A 13,099-nucleotide genomic window follows, 5' to 3' on the forward strand; every position below is an offset into this window, starting at 1 on the left:
TTGTTATTAAAGACGATGAGTTCATTATAAAACACAAATAAGTCAGCATTCTTATCATAAGCTATTCATATTCTACTGAGATATTCATATGTGTACATGTTACAGTGAACCTGTATTCCCCAGTGAACTTACACTGTCACTAGTAGAAGTAGATAGGTTTTTGAGCTCTTTTTCCAATTATGCTGTACATTAACATTAGAATAATAGAATAATATGATTACTAACAAAATTAAATTAAAATTGTAAAATATAAAATTATCAGTAACTATTAAAAAAAAATAGGAGTGACCGTGAAAAAGTCGAAAATATTCGTTTATCATGCATACATATGAAAAACGGTTAGTATATATATCAGTGGCGTGCGGTAAAACTCTCTCTCCCCCCGTCGTACATCCTCACTTAATTTGCGCGAGCAGGATACAACAGGAACAGGCTTTTCCTCCCGTATCCTGCGCGCGCACATTAAACAAGGCTACATGACAAAAAGAGAGATAATTTCACCGCACGCCACTGATATATATTATATATACATAGTACCGTTTAGTGCCTAACACCAAGCGGCGCCGGGTTCGATCCTGTGAATTGACCTCGATTGAAAAGAATTCATTTCGAGTATATCTGTAATGCTGCTGGTCAGACTCCAGGTCGATCATTTCCTACCGGAGTTTGCCAAATTTTCATATTTCATTGTTGAAACGGTTCCTCGATTAAATTGGCTATAAAAACCTTCCTACCTACTATGTCACCACTATTTGAGTATGATTAATGTACAAGTATAAATTCATAGATGTCTCGTTAATTTCGAGTTTTCAGTGTCTTGTAATTCAACAACTTGCTGACAACAAATGCTGCATTGTTTGTAATTGGCCAGGAAGGCGCATTGGGATTTACCTGTCAGGCCTTCCTGGTATATACAGTCCCTGATCATAATATTACGCCACCCCGATTGAATCGCGTTCGCGCCCATTTGTAACGGTTATAAATAATTCACAATAAGATATTTTGGGCTAGTTTTTTTTGTAAGCTCATCCTTATTTGCTACTCTATTCACCAACAAAAAAATAATTTAACATTATCCTTCAAAATGTCTTCAAAAATAAAAGTGAAATGATAGAAATGAGTTTGCTCCTGAATTACGTAAAGCATATACGAGCGTTTCTGAGAAGATTTTTTATTATTTCGTTAACAACACCGTGATTTTTTCTTTTGCTACAGCTTTATTATATTTTTAGGGTAAGTTGGTGATTAATTTGTAAAAAAATTACTTTCATTTATGTTTTAAATTGCTCGTGAGTCTTAAATAGATTATTTTTTAGATTAGTCGGAAAGCAATTCTTTTTAAAGAAAGAAATACAAGTATTTATAGCATTAATAAAACTGGAATGTTTTATAAACATAAAATCGCGACAATAGAGGGTGTAAGTAAAACGGCTGTTTGCAAAATAACGAGACATCTGGAACAAAGTGGCGACAAAGTAAATAGAGTAGCAAATAAGGATGAGCTTACAAAAAAAACTAACCCAAAATATCTTATTGTGAATTATTTATAACCGTTACAAATGGGCGCGAACGCGATTCAATCGGGGTGGCGTAATATTATGGTCAGGGACTGTATGTATATAACAAAAATAAAATAATAAAAAAATATATCACACGATTCAAGACATTGAAACCATGCTGTCAACTTATGTGGATTTGATCATAATAGCACCAATTGGAAGAAACGACTGAGGACTGTCAAACTAATGGAAAATAGGGCATTCCATTCTGGAATTAAATGTAACTGTATTTGGACAAACTGCAAAAGTTTGTCTAGCATCATCAAATTTGCCTTCCGATTTAATTTTAAACATTTATACACTGAAAATATAGAAAAACTTTTGTTGGAGGTTGAAGAAGACAACACTAATATCAGAAGTAAATGTTAAGTATTCAGAATATGAATTCCCTAAAATGCTGGTGAAAATATACTTTCACTGCTAGTGTAAAATCACTAACATATACATACATACCTTTTTCATAATTCGGTTTTTCAAATATTATTCGAATACTTTGCTCATCTTTCGTCTGATCTTACATCTTGTATCTTCCCAGCAATTTGTTTGATGACAGTAGAATGATAACTGTCATCTTCCTAGTCATACATATGTATATTCACCCATGCGTTTTGTTTATTGTCTGTTCTCCTTATATCAAACAAATAATGAGTTAATATGTATTTATAAAATACAATGCTTTTCTAAATAGGTAAACTTATAAATAAATAAAAATAGATCCAATATGCGTTCATAAATTTTATTTGTCGCTTTTGTGACAAAATGCTAACAATGCTGTTATATTTTTATTTTTTAATGAATAATTTACGCTATACGACTTTGTGAATGGCGTTTTTGTGCAAAATGTATTACAAATCATAAATTCTCTCTAAGTCTTTTAATTTTGAAATAAAAAGTAACAAATAAATATTTCATGCACAGGATTTGATCCCGTTGAGATTTAACAATACAGTTTCCTAAAATTAATTTCATAAAAAATAATTTAACAATAGGAGTATTCTTAATGCATAGGCCAGTATACTCATGTGAAATGAGTCTAAACAGAAACTGTAGTTAAATATTTCATCACCATTATGTTGCTCGGCAATTATAGATAGTAAACTAACAATGAAGTTGAAAGCAAAATTGATATTCCAAAAATATATTAAAAGTATTACAATATTTACATTGCACTGTACAAGTTCAGACATTAGTTTTATATATCACAATAAAAATCATATATAATTTTTTTACAATAAACTTTCGATCGTAATTGACATTCTCCATTCCTCTGTACGCTCAGAAGCATTTTCGTAGCAAAAGTATACAAATTTCAACTTCATTCTAATTTATTAAATCGGAAATGGCAGTATTTTTAATTTCTCTTCAGAAAAATAAAGTAGAACATAGATAGAAATTCATTTCTACATTTGATTATTTTTCTAAAGTAACATATTCGTAGGATCTTCCAGATTTTTTCTGAAAGCCATGAGCCATTGAGCACCAACTGCACCGTCGACAACGCGATGATCACAGCTTAATGTCACCGATATGTATTCGCTTTGTTTCCATCTACAAATATAGATAAAATAAAGAAAACATCATCAATTATAGCATAACTGAATCAACTTTTATATATACCCCTTTTCAGAATCTTTGTCGGGCACTATTCTCTGTTGAGTAGTACCAACGGCCAAGATACACGACTGAGGCGGGTTGATGATCGCGTTGAAAGACGTCACACCTATAAATAAATCACAATTAGAAATATTTCAAAATTTTAATAGTATAATAAACATGATGACGAGGGCACTCACCAAACATTCCTAAATTCGATATGCTAAAACTACCACCTTGGAACTCAGCAGGTTGTAATTTACCATCACGAGCCTTCATCGCAAGAGCCTTGACTGTTGTTGAGATCTCGGCCAAGCCCCGACCTTCAGCTCCAAAGACGATCGGCGTGATGAGACCCTTATCAGTCGAAACGGCTACGCAGATATCAACAGTATCGAATCTATAAACAGAAAGTCAGCAAGTTATGAATGATCCAATGTCATGACGCACTTACAAGAGTTCAATAATATGCAAACCAATGCGGAAAACTATGATAGGTTTTGAGACTATACGATAAAAAATATAATGTTAAAAGGTCGGCAAATGATGACTGTTCCTTTCATTTTGTTACATAATAGATGAAACTTACTGTCTGATGAATGTTTCCATCCAAGCAGAGTTAGCTGCTGGCACTTTCTTGCACGCCAAAGCAGTAGCTTTTATGATGAAATCATTAACGGAAAGCTTTACACCTTCCTTTTCGAGTTGCTTGTTGAAGGCACTTCGCATTTTTGAAATCTTATCTACATTTATATCCACCGACAGTTGATAGTGAGGAATAGTTGTCTTCGACTGGAGAAGACGCTTAGCTATTGTGGCACGCATGCCAGTCAGTGGGATATCTTGATATCTGGCACCAGGCGGCGGAGGAGGCATCGGTGCCGCCATGGCAGCACCAGCAGATGCTGCAGATAAATCACTGCTGACTATCGAACCATATATACCACTTCCGGGACCTAAAAATTTATTTATATTAAAAAAAACTGAATAATCATACAAAAACGTATACAAATATGCAATTGACGACTAAAGATAAACTACTGAGGAATCACTTATGCTTGAAATTTAGCAAGTTACAAGCATATTCTATAAATAATAAAACAATTTGTAAAAAAAAATGTCTTCAAATTGAACATTTTGATTACAATACATTCCTTTACTAAATTATCAAGCATAAAAATTCCAAAACGCTTGTAACTTGCTATATTAATTAAACGCATGCAGAAGTGATTCACTCACCCATGGTTATTCCTTCTCTGGCTAACCGTGCTGTAAAAACAACATAACATTTTTACAGCTGTACCAATTATTAAAATAAAATTTGACGATAAACAAAAATAATTTGGAAGCGCATGACTAATAAGGAATGAACCTTGCAAACGTAGATTTTGGGCCTCGGCTAATCTCCTCGCCATTGGGCTAACGAACAAACGAGAACCTGGAGCTGCACCTGGTGGAGGAGGTGGAGCGGCAGACGGTGTTGGAGCAGCGGGAGCTGGAGCTGCGGCAGGAGCAGCAGCCTCAGCTGCTTTCGGTGCTGCGGCGGCAGCTTTATAACATATTCAATATATAAAAACCAAGCGTAACCAATACTAGAAAATTTTTAAAACAATAATTACCACTGCCATCATCGGCAAAGTCTTTGAACGCGGCGATATCACCTTCGTCTTCTACAATAATACAAATTAATTTACCAACGGGAACACCTTTGGTTCCAGCGGGAGTTAAAATTTTAGCTAAGTAGCCTTCTCCAGGTGTTTCGAATCCCATCGTCGCTTTATCAGTCTCAATTTCACATAGAAGATCGCCTGCAATGAAAAATCGACGCTATATCAAATTTAAATATTAAATTGTAAAAAATTGTCAGAAAGAAATATACCATCGTTCAACTTATCGCCTTCCTTTTTCTCCCAATTGATGATGGTACCGAGTTCCATGGTCGGCGACAAAGCTGGCAATGCGACTTTTGTGTGTGACGGTAAGTCAGCATAGTGGCGGATTTGATTGAAATTTGGATTGAAGGTTTGTCTCTTCAACTGCGGCAGAGTAACATTATCCCTGAAGCTGAAAAACAATTAACAATTTATATTATTACCAAATAAAAAAACATGAGAATATTCTTTACAAATACATATTAGTATTTTCATAATCTTACCATTTCAAGGCAATTAATATATTTACATAATATATGCGATAAAGGATATACTGATATATTACATGGTTATCTATACATCAATACACAGACACTCGAACGTTATCTGGTAGATTAAATAATATTGAATATAATGAAGAATGCATCACAATTTTATAGTGAATTTAGAAACTAGGAAATAGATTGCACAAAAACAATTATTTATGTAATCTATATAAAAGTTTTTAGAGGAAATATTCGAACTATTCAAAAACTTAAATTATATATATATGAGCCGTTATATTCGAAAGTGGCGGAAGTCCAATTTTCAGTTCAAAAAACACTATTTCTGTTTGACTTAATTCACAAATTGCTATCGCTTCTTTTAATTTGATATATCCAGAATCTCGGAAAAGCAGAATAAATGTATTACAGGCCACCAATATTTTTAAATATTGTTAAACGCAAAACATTATATTTATTTTTTTCTCAAAATGAATAAAAGCAGACTTATGCCACTTTCTAATAAGTATAACGGCTCATATTTACTTTTATTATATTATTTGTAAATGTAGATGTTATATATGATAGGTTTTATAGTCATTTTCACCCCCGAGATATTATAAATGTCTTCGATAAATAATCTAATACATTATTAGATCAAAGTTCGACCATCGTAATTGGATAACGCTACAAAAAAGTATAATCTTTCGCACGCGAAAAAAAGCACATGATGAAAATCTATTTACAATATACATATATATGTGATATTTTTAGAACGCGTTCGTGAATTTCTTGGCCACGCTATAATCAAATGATCGAAACCAATGTCATAACTTGCACAACATTATACAACATCATTCATAACAAGAATCTACACAAGTAATTGATAAGAGCGACGAGTAGAATCTCGCACCATGCGAATGTATGTACATACCGTACAAATTTTCACAAAGACGAGTCAATGTCACAGTGAGTGTAATAAGAACGAGAAAAAAAAGGCCTCGATCAAGTGGACAAGTGGCGATCGATTGGTTTCAATTGCGATCAATTGTAACGAGTGAATATTTGATGTGTTATGCAACGATTACGATCGCGAGTGTGAAGGATGTCGTGAATGATAACAGACGATGGGTTTGAAGCGGGTAAAGTGACAGATCGGTTGACACGTGTGATGTGTGATGTGTGATGTGTGATGCGTGTGAAAGCAAGGAAGCGATCGTCTTACCGAGAGGAGTGGTGGTGGTGAGCGGTGGAGCTGGCGAGGATGCGGGCCGCCGCCCGGCTATGTTTGGAGTGATGAGAATGGGCCTCCGCCCCCGCGCCCGCTCGCGCCCCCGCCCCCGCGCCCCCACCGGCCCGCCACAGCCGCAACAGCGCCCTCATGATACCGTCGGCTCGAACGGCCTGTCCCCGACTGGCAGCCGCGACCACTTTGACCGTCAACACACGCACAACACACACTCACACCATCTGTTCCCAGTCGACGCACGATTTATTACGGCCATCATCGACTCTCGCATGTTTTCGATTCAATCTACAATGTATAGAAATCAAACGATGTAGCACTTGTTTGATATTGACTCTCGTTTTACTGGCACTCGAAAGAAAACGTAACTAGCAGACTGTAGAGATATAGCACGACTTGTGATATCACCTATTTCCCTCATCGAACTTAATCTGTACAAATGACATCATCGCGTTCACTTCTCGTACACAAGAGTTAGCCGTGGTCGAAATACTTCGTCCAGCTTACCCATAAAGGCGATTCGACTCGCTCCTGATACGCAATCACGGAAATCCCAAGGAGCTACGCAACTACGCATCAAACATAGAATACAAAGGAAGACCTCGACCCCGTCGGAATCTTCCAGAACGTGATCTCACCAGCCCAGCTACGCGTTGCTCAAACAACACCTTTATAAACCAGTGCATCGTCCCCAGATGCCAGTGAGCTTCAGGAACTCGACCTAGCTCGTTCCAGTGAATCATTTACCTACTTCGCTGTACATACAAATACACCTGTATTAATCGAGTAATAAAGATCCTCTTCAAAATTCAACTGAATTTCCATAGGCTGGGAAACGGTCCAAAACCTTCAACCCCCCTATAAGACCATTATTACCTTTGACATTTCAATATTTCATTTTTACGGTTTGGTGATTACTAGTCAAATGTGAACCGGTCGCTCTAGATCGGTCACACGTGATCATCCGTCACATTAAAACTGGTCACGAGAAAACTGGTCACACCCGAAAATTAAAAATTGGTCGAATTTTTGGGTGTGACCAGTTTTTTCGTGACTAATTTTCGGGTGTGACCAGTTTTCTCGTGACGAGTGATCACGTGTGACCGATCTAGAGCGACCGGTTGTCCTGTGACTGGTTCACATATGACTAGTAGTCCTTTTACCCATTTGTACATACCTCTTCTTAGCTTGTTCAATTTTCAATATTCAAAACGGTCGGAAGAATGTAGTAGGATATTATATCCGGTTCGGTAATTATTGGTCACAAAACGCTCGCTCAAAAGTCATTAAAATCTATATAATGTAACATCTGGCAGCCGAAAAGTCCATCATACTAACGAGAACTCGAGTGCCAAATATTCCATATTCGCGATTTTCATGGCAAAAATTGTCTTTCGGACGATCGCAATGAGACTAATCATCCAATTACTATAATATCCATATGTTGTCAGACTAATAAGCGAAGTGAAACATAGAAGAGCTCTGTAAAAATGTACTGAATTGCATTGAATAGTGCAATTTTCAAAGGCGCTTAAGAAAGACTTACGCAACATAATTCCACAAAAAATTTGAAAAGATGATGAAGCTCCAAATTTCAATACAAGATGAAATTGCCCAATCTCTCAATATTGACGTTTTGCGGACGATAAATAAAATAAAAGCCAGACGAATTCATGGATGGAATTTTCGGATGCCAGATTTTCCTTAATCGGGATTTTAGTGACTTGTTCGGGATCGCTTTGTGTGAAATAATCACCGAACCCATAGTTTTAGTACATATGTATGTATGTATGTAATTTAAAGTTGTTGACTAGCATTAATTTATGCTTAAAATTTATGTTACAGAGACTGTTTGTAATATTTTAAATCTTTTTTGATTTTCATACTCTAAAATGTGGTGTATGAAAATCAAATAATTTAGAATCTAAATTATGTTTTGTTTGGAGACTAGCTGTTGAACAGTTTTCTTTGATTTTCTTCTTGTAATGCTCAAACTAAAATAATTTGTTGTAGATTTTTTTGAAGAGCATATGATTGATTGCATATTTGTGCTACGCAAAAATTAAGATGTGTTCAACACGTTATCTGGAGTCAATAAAAAAAAAATAATTATTTATTGACACAATGGTAATTATAATTTTATATGTCAACTGAAACAACTATGAGCATACATGAGAAAAATCTGCACAAAGAAACTCAACAATCATCCAGAACAGAAGGTAAGAGGCCAAATATAATCTTCAAAATCGACGAGTTTGTTTACTTATCAATGCCAAACAAACTTTACATCAACTGCGGATTACAGATGTTTTTTGGTCAAAATGAATAATAAAAATGAAGAATTTGCTGACATAGGCTTCACAATTTACTCAGAGTTGACGGAAGAATTAAGAAAGGCCAAATTTCAGCATCTGTCAGTCAATTTCATTAATCCACACAGACTAGAAGCATTTGACCCGTATGCGAACAGATACATTTTATTTTTTGTTCATATGGGAAAAGTGAAGCCAAATTCATTTGGAGTGGTTAGAGTCGACATAATTTTTTCTTTAAATCACTTTTGAACGCAATCAGAATTATAATTACTATCATCTCTTAATATATGTATAAATATTTTAAATAAAATACTATTATATTTAAATGTATGTAAGGCACCATACAAAAAGAAAGTACCAAATCTTTCAATTAATTTTGTTCAGTGTATTATAAACCACTTACATATATACCTATCATCACTTTCAAAGTGAATTTTGAATTATTATTGGTAAGCAAATATATATTAGAAGTATTTAAAACAGTTTATTTTAAAATTTATAAATACGTACATATACTTGTTATACATATAATTACAACAATGTTTTAATAAATCACTTCTTAACATTCGATTTGGCTGCATTGTGAGCGACCATTGCTTTTTGGGCGTTCGACAACGTACTCTTCCTATCGGTAGCTCTTGATCTAATTTCTTCTTCCATCTTTTTATTTACATTTTTGGAAATTATTTTCTTTATCCTGTGAGTTTCTTCGATGTTTTTCTTCTTGGACTGAATAGGAGCATTACTCCTTTTTGTGATCGCAGATCCTTTAGTCTTTTTATTTTTGACATTGTCTGGCAACTTACTCTTCACTTTCATTTTACCTTGAGCCATTTTTAATCAATATCTGAAAATTTATACATAATAAGAACTACAGGATTAAAGATAAAGTACCAAACATTATACAGAATAAAAGAAATGCATTACATACCAATTAACCTACGACTACTACGCAGCTGTCAAAGCAATGTGCGACGTTTGAAAATATTGCCAGTATATTAAAATGAAATTGCCATAATACGTATATAATTTTCGTTCAAATGTGTAAGGATTAAATTAAATCTTATGGAACTTAGAGTGTTAACTCAATGCATGATAAATTAAAATAAAAGTTGAATTAATAATGGAGTCAGATGTAAGGCTATTTAGATAATCGATTTCAATTATCAATAATAATTGTATGTAGTATGAAAATCGAATTTAAAATGACATTAAATATCAAAAATATCAACGTTAAAGCAGTGTAATGTTAAAACATTGATGTTTTTAAGAACTCTATTCGTAGGTTGAACATGTCTATATTTTTAGAGTATGGCCGTAAATACGTGCGTTAGACTCTACCACCAACTGAACCTCTCTTTCCCGAGTTGTCAAGTGTCACGGACGGCCGACAAAAATGGTGAGTGGCAAATCCAAGTTTTGTGGAGACATCCTTTAGACGAGGAATGCTCCCTCCTCAGATTCGCGTCCTCCGTTCCACCAGCTAACGACCCTCCCGTTCCTTTTCAGGCGAAGCGCACCAAGAAGGTCGGAATCACCGGCAAGTACGGCACCAGGTATGGCGCTTCCCTGCGTAAGATGGTCAAGAAGATGGAAATCACGCAGCACGCCAAATACACCTGCTCTTTCTGCGGAAAGGTTACTATAATTATATATATCTCACATTGTATTTTTATTCCACACGACATTGACCCAACCTAACCTAACATTCACTGTATGTGCTGTCATAGATTGTTTCTAAAAATGACCGTTCTGCTCTTCATTTGTTTTATCTTTAAAATTAAATTGTCGTCTTTTGTTTTTTTTTTTTGCGCGCGTTAAACTGTGATAGTGTTGTGACATTTCTGATACAAGAATTTTTGGTTATGTTGGCCCGTTCATTTAAAGTGTGGCTTTGCTAATCTTGACATTTTTGCAGGAAACGATGAAACGCGCATGCGTTGGCATCTGGTCTTGCCGTAGGTGTAAACGAGTGGTCGCCGGTGGTGCGTGGGTCTATGCAACGATCGCGGCCAGCTCGGTCCGATCTGCAGTCAGACGTCTCCGTGAAAACATCTAAATCTTAGGACTAAGTTTTTAAAATAAATACTATTTAAAAAAAATGTATGGCTTTCATTTCATATACATATGTGTATTTGTCTGACTGTTGAAACCAATCATAGAAACTTGTAATCACAAAATGGCTAACTCGGCATTATCAATGCCTAAAAGGTTATGAATATTGACGACGGCTCAGTCTCGTTGATTACTTTTGCAATGGATAATTGCATCTGTTGTTACAAATGATAAGTATGTAATTGTTTTACAACTTGCTCGACGGTTTGAAGAAGTTCATAGCTTAAATTAAATGTGCCAGTAAAAATGTCAATGAGGTATTTTACTGGTAATTAATGTGTTACAATCGGGGCTTTGGAGTCTAATCAATTTACCGACTGACCCTGACTTAAATTTGATTACAACTTATGTGATTTTAGTAAGATCGACACTTCTTGCCAACGTATAAAATTGTTAGTATTGAATTTAAAAGCGATATTCGAAATATAAAAAATTAAAGGAATTAAAAAACACTAAAAATCGACATGTTACCCAATTTATTGAACTATATTGGTGATGAAATGGGTATAAATAAGTATGAATTTCATATACAAACAAATAATTTTAGTAAAAAAAGGTAGTATAAAAACATCAAAATACGTGCAATTCAATTATTTTATTTGTAATTGGATTTTTATGAAGAAATAATTAAATTTCAATTTATTAGTAGTTATAACTGGAGACTAGTTAACACATTGTAAATTCATACATATAGAAAATAATACAAAAGATTAGTCTCAGTGTTGATATTTTTTAACTCCGCTTGAAATGCTCTGACTCCACAGCCCTGGTTACAATATTCATCAAAAGTATTTGTATAAGTTTCACTTCGCTGATCGGTCAGGCAATATTTCCTACATTCTTCTGGTTGCTTTGAAACTTTGTCATTTTGCGAGATTTGGCTCCTGATAAATTTTTCTTGTAGAATGGGGAAATATTTTCGAAAATCTGATGAATATCCAATACTCACTTATCATTAATCGCTTACCAAAATATCGTCTGAATTTGGCAAGTACTTAATTAAACGATTTTTGCATTAGAATCTGTTCAATTAGCTATGGTAGGATTTATTTTATACTGCACTTTGAAAGTATGGAAATACATCCTATTTCTTGAATTATTTAAATTCACAAGCCGAATAGGGTATGCAGTTAATTTATTTTATTTTATCTTCTAAATTAGATTCTCCGTGTCTGGTGCGTAACCAACTCGTTCTAAAAACGCATTCATAGTCTGAACAACAGTCCATTGCCCAGGTTGAAGAATGATGTTGAGAAGCATTTTTGATCCAACAGACTAGTATGACCGTATATTTATATTTGCCAGGATTGGAGTTGAGTCAAACGAAACACATTTTGAGTCCATCATAACAAATATATTTTGATAATGTGATATATATATAAACATAATGATATATGACTAAATCAGTATTTAAAAATAGAACATGGAATGGCATTGTAAAATAAAACAATATCACAAATAACTATAGATTTCAATAGAAAGTGTCGAATTGGCTTTAAGAATAAGAGTTACGGAGCTTCAACTTTATGCATATTTTAATCGATAATAAATATTTTAAAATGCAGTACAAAAGTAACAATAATTTGAATTTAAAACACTTCTCGTCAGATCTTTTCAAGTGCATTATTTTACAATGTATTACAAAGAGTTCTTGAGTATAGTCATTGAAATAAAAATTATTATTGCACATGCAAGTCGCTGGCATTAAGAACTAAATCGATGCATATGTTCCTTCGCAATTCGGGTACCGATAACAATAAGATGCATCGATACAGAATTCACATTTTAAATGCCTCCATATATATTGCTACAAAAAAGGAACAATATAATATCTAAAAAAATACATTCATTTTTTAATATATTATATTTGAATATGCATACATACATATATGCTATAAATTTCTTATTATTAGCAACTTTATGTCTAAGAGTAGACAACTTCGGAATTGTAGCAAATTTGTATGCATGCATTAAAGTAAAAAAAAAAGATTATAATTTTTTAAATTTACACAGCAATTTGAGACTTGAAATTTATATATTCATATAGATAAGAAGAATTCAGTCTGAAAATTCTCAAAAAAATCAATATGCTTATCAGCAGTTTTCACTTCTCATATAAAATGATTTGATAAAGTAA

The 13,099-nt window shown here is 34.1% G+C and overlaps 4 protein-coding genes across 7 annotated transcripts in view; 1 reads left to right on the forward strand and 3 right to left on the reverse strand.

The window, feature by feature from the left end:
• LOC143916946 (uncharacterized) overlaps positions 1-13,099 on the reverse strand; it is a 572,328-nt gene that overhangs the window by 518,565 nt on the left and 40,664 nt on the right. The window lies entirely within an intron of this gene.
• On the reverse strand, positions 2,157-7,330 carry muc (dihydrolipoamide S-acetyltransferase muc). 4 transcript variants are annotated; one of them, XM_077438230.1, is made up of 9 exons: positions 6,512-7,330; positions 5,032-5,216; positions 4,772-4,960; positions 4,525-4,701; positions 4,392-4,421; positions 3,742-4,108; positions 3,353-3,552; positions 3,177-3,279; positions 2,157-3,107 (listed from the first exon to the last, which is right to left on the reverse strand). In XM_077438230.1, the coding sequence occupies exons 1-9, from the start codon at positions 6,667-6,669 to the stop codon at positions 2,978-2,980; spliced, it is 1,539 nt and encodes a 512-aa protein (XP_077294356.1). In that variant the 5' UTR covers positions 6,670-7,330; the 3' UTR covers positions 2,157-2,977. The 4 variants fall into 4 exon arrangements, with proteins under 4 accessions (XP_077294356.1, XP_077294358.1, XP_077294359.1 ...); XM_077438232.1 differs by lacking the exon at positions 4,392-4,421 and having other exon boundaries at positions 4,525-4,689; XM_077438233.1 differs by lacking the exon at positions 4,392-4,421 and having other exon boundaries at positions 4,591-4,701.
• LOC143916634 (uncharacterized) lies at positions 9,312-9,835 on the reverse strand. The gene is made up of 2 exons (XM_077437827.1): positions 9,779-9,835; positions 9,312-9,694 (listed from the first exon to the last, which is right to left on the reverse strand). Exon 2 carries the CDS (start codon positions 9,679-9,681, stop codon positions 9,400-9,402), a length of 282 nt encoding a protein of 93 aa, XP_077293953.1. The 5' UTR covers positions 9,682-9,694; positions 9,779-9,835; the 3' UTR covers positions 9,312-9,399.
• On the forward strand, positions 10,146-11,383 carry RpL37A (ribosomal protein L37A). The gene is made up of 3 exons (XM_077438255.1): positions 10,146-10,246; positions 10,357-10,485; positions 10,766-11,383. The coding sequence occupies exons 1-3, from the start codon at positions 10,244-10,246 to the stop codon at positions 10,904-10,906; spliced, it is 273 nt and encodes a 90-aa protein (XP_077294381.1). The 5' UTR covers positions 10,146-10,243; the 3' UTR covers positions 10,907-11,383.

This window comes from Arctopsyche grandis, chromosome 9 (genome assembly GCF_051622035.1).
Source record: "Arctopsyche grandis isolate Sample6627 chromosome 9, ASM5162203v2, whole genome shotgun sequence".
Classification (NCBI taxonomy): domain Eukaryota; kingdom Metazoa; phylum Arthropoda; class Insecta; order Trichoptera; family Hydropsychidae; genus Arctopsyche; species Arctopsyche grandis.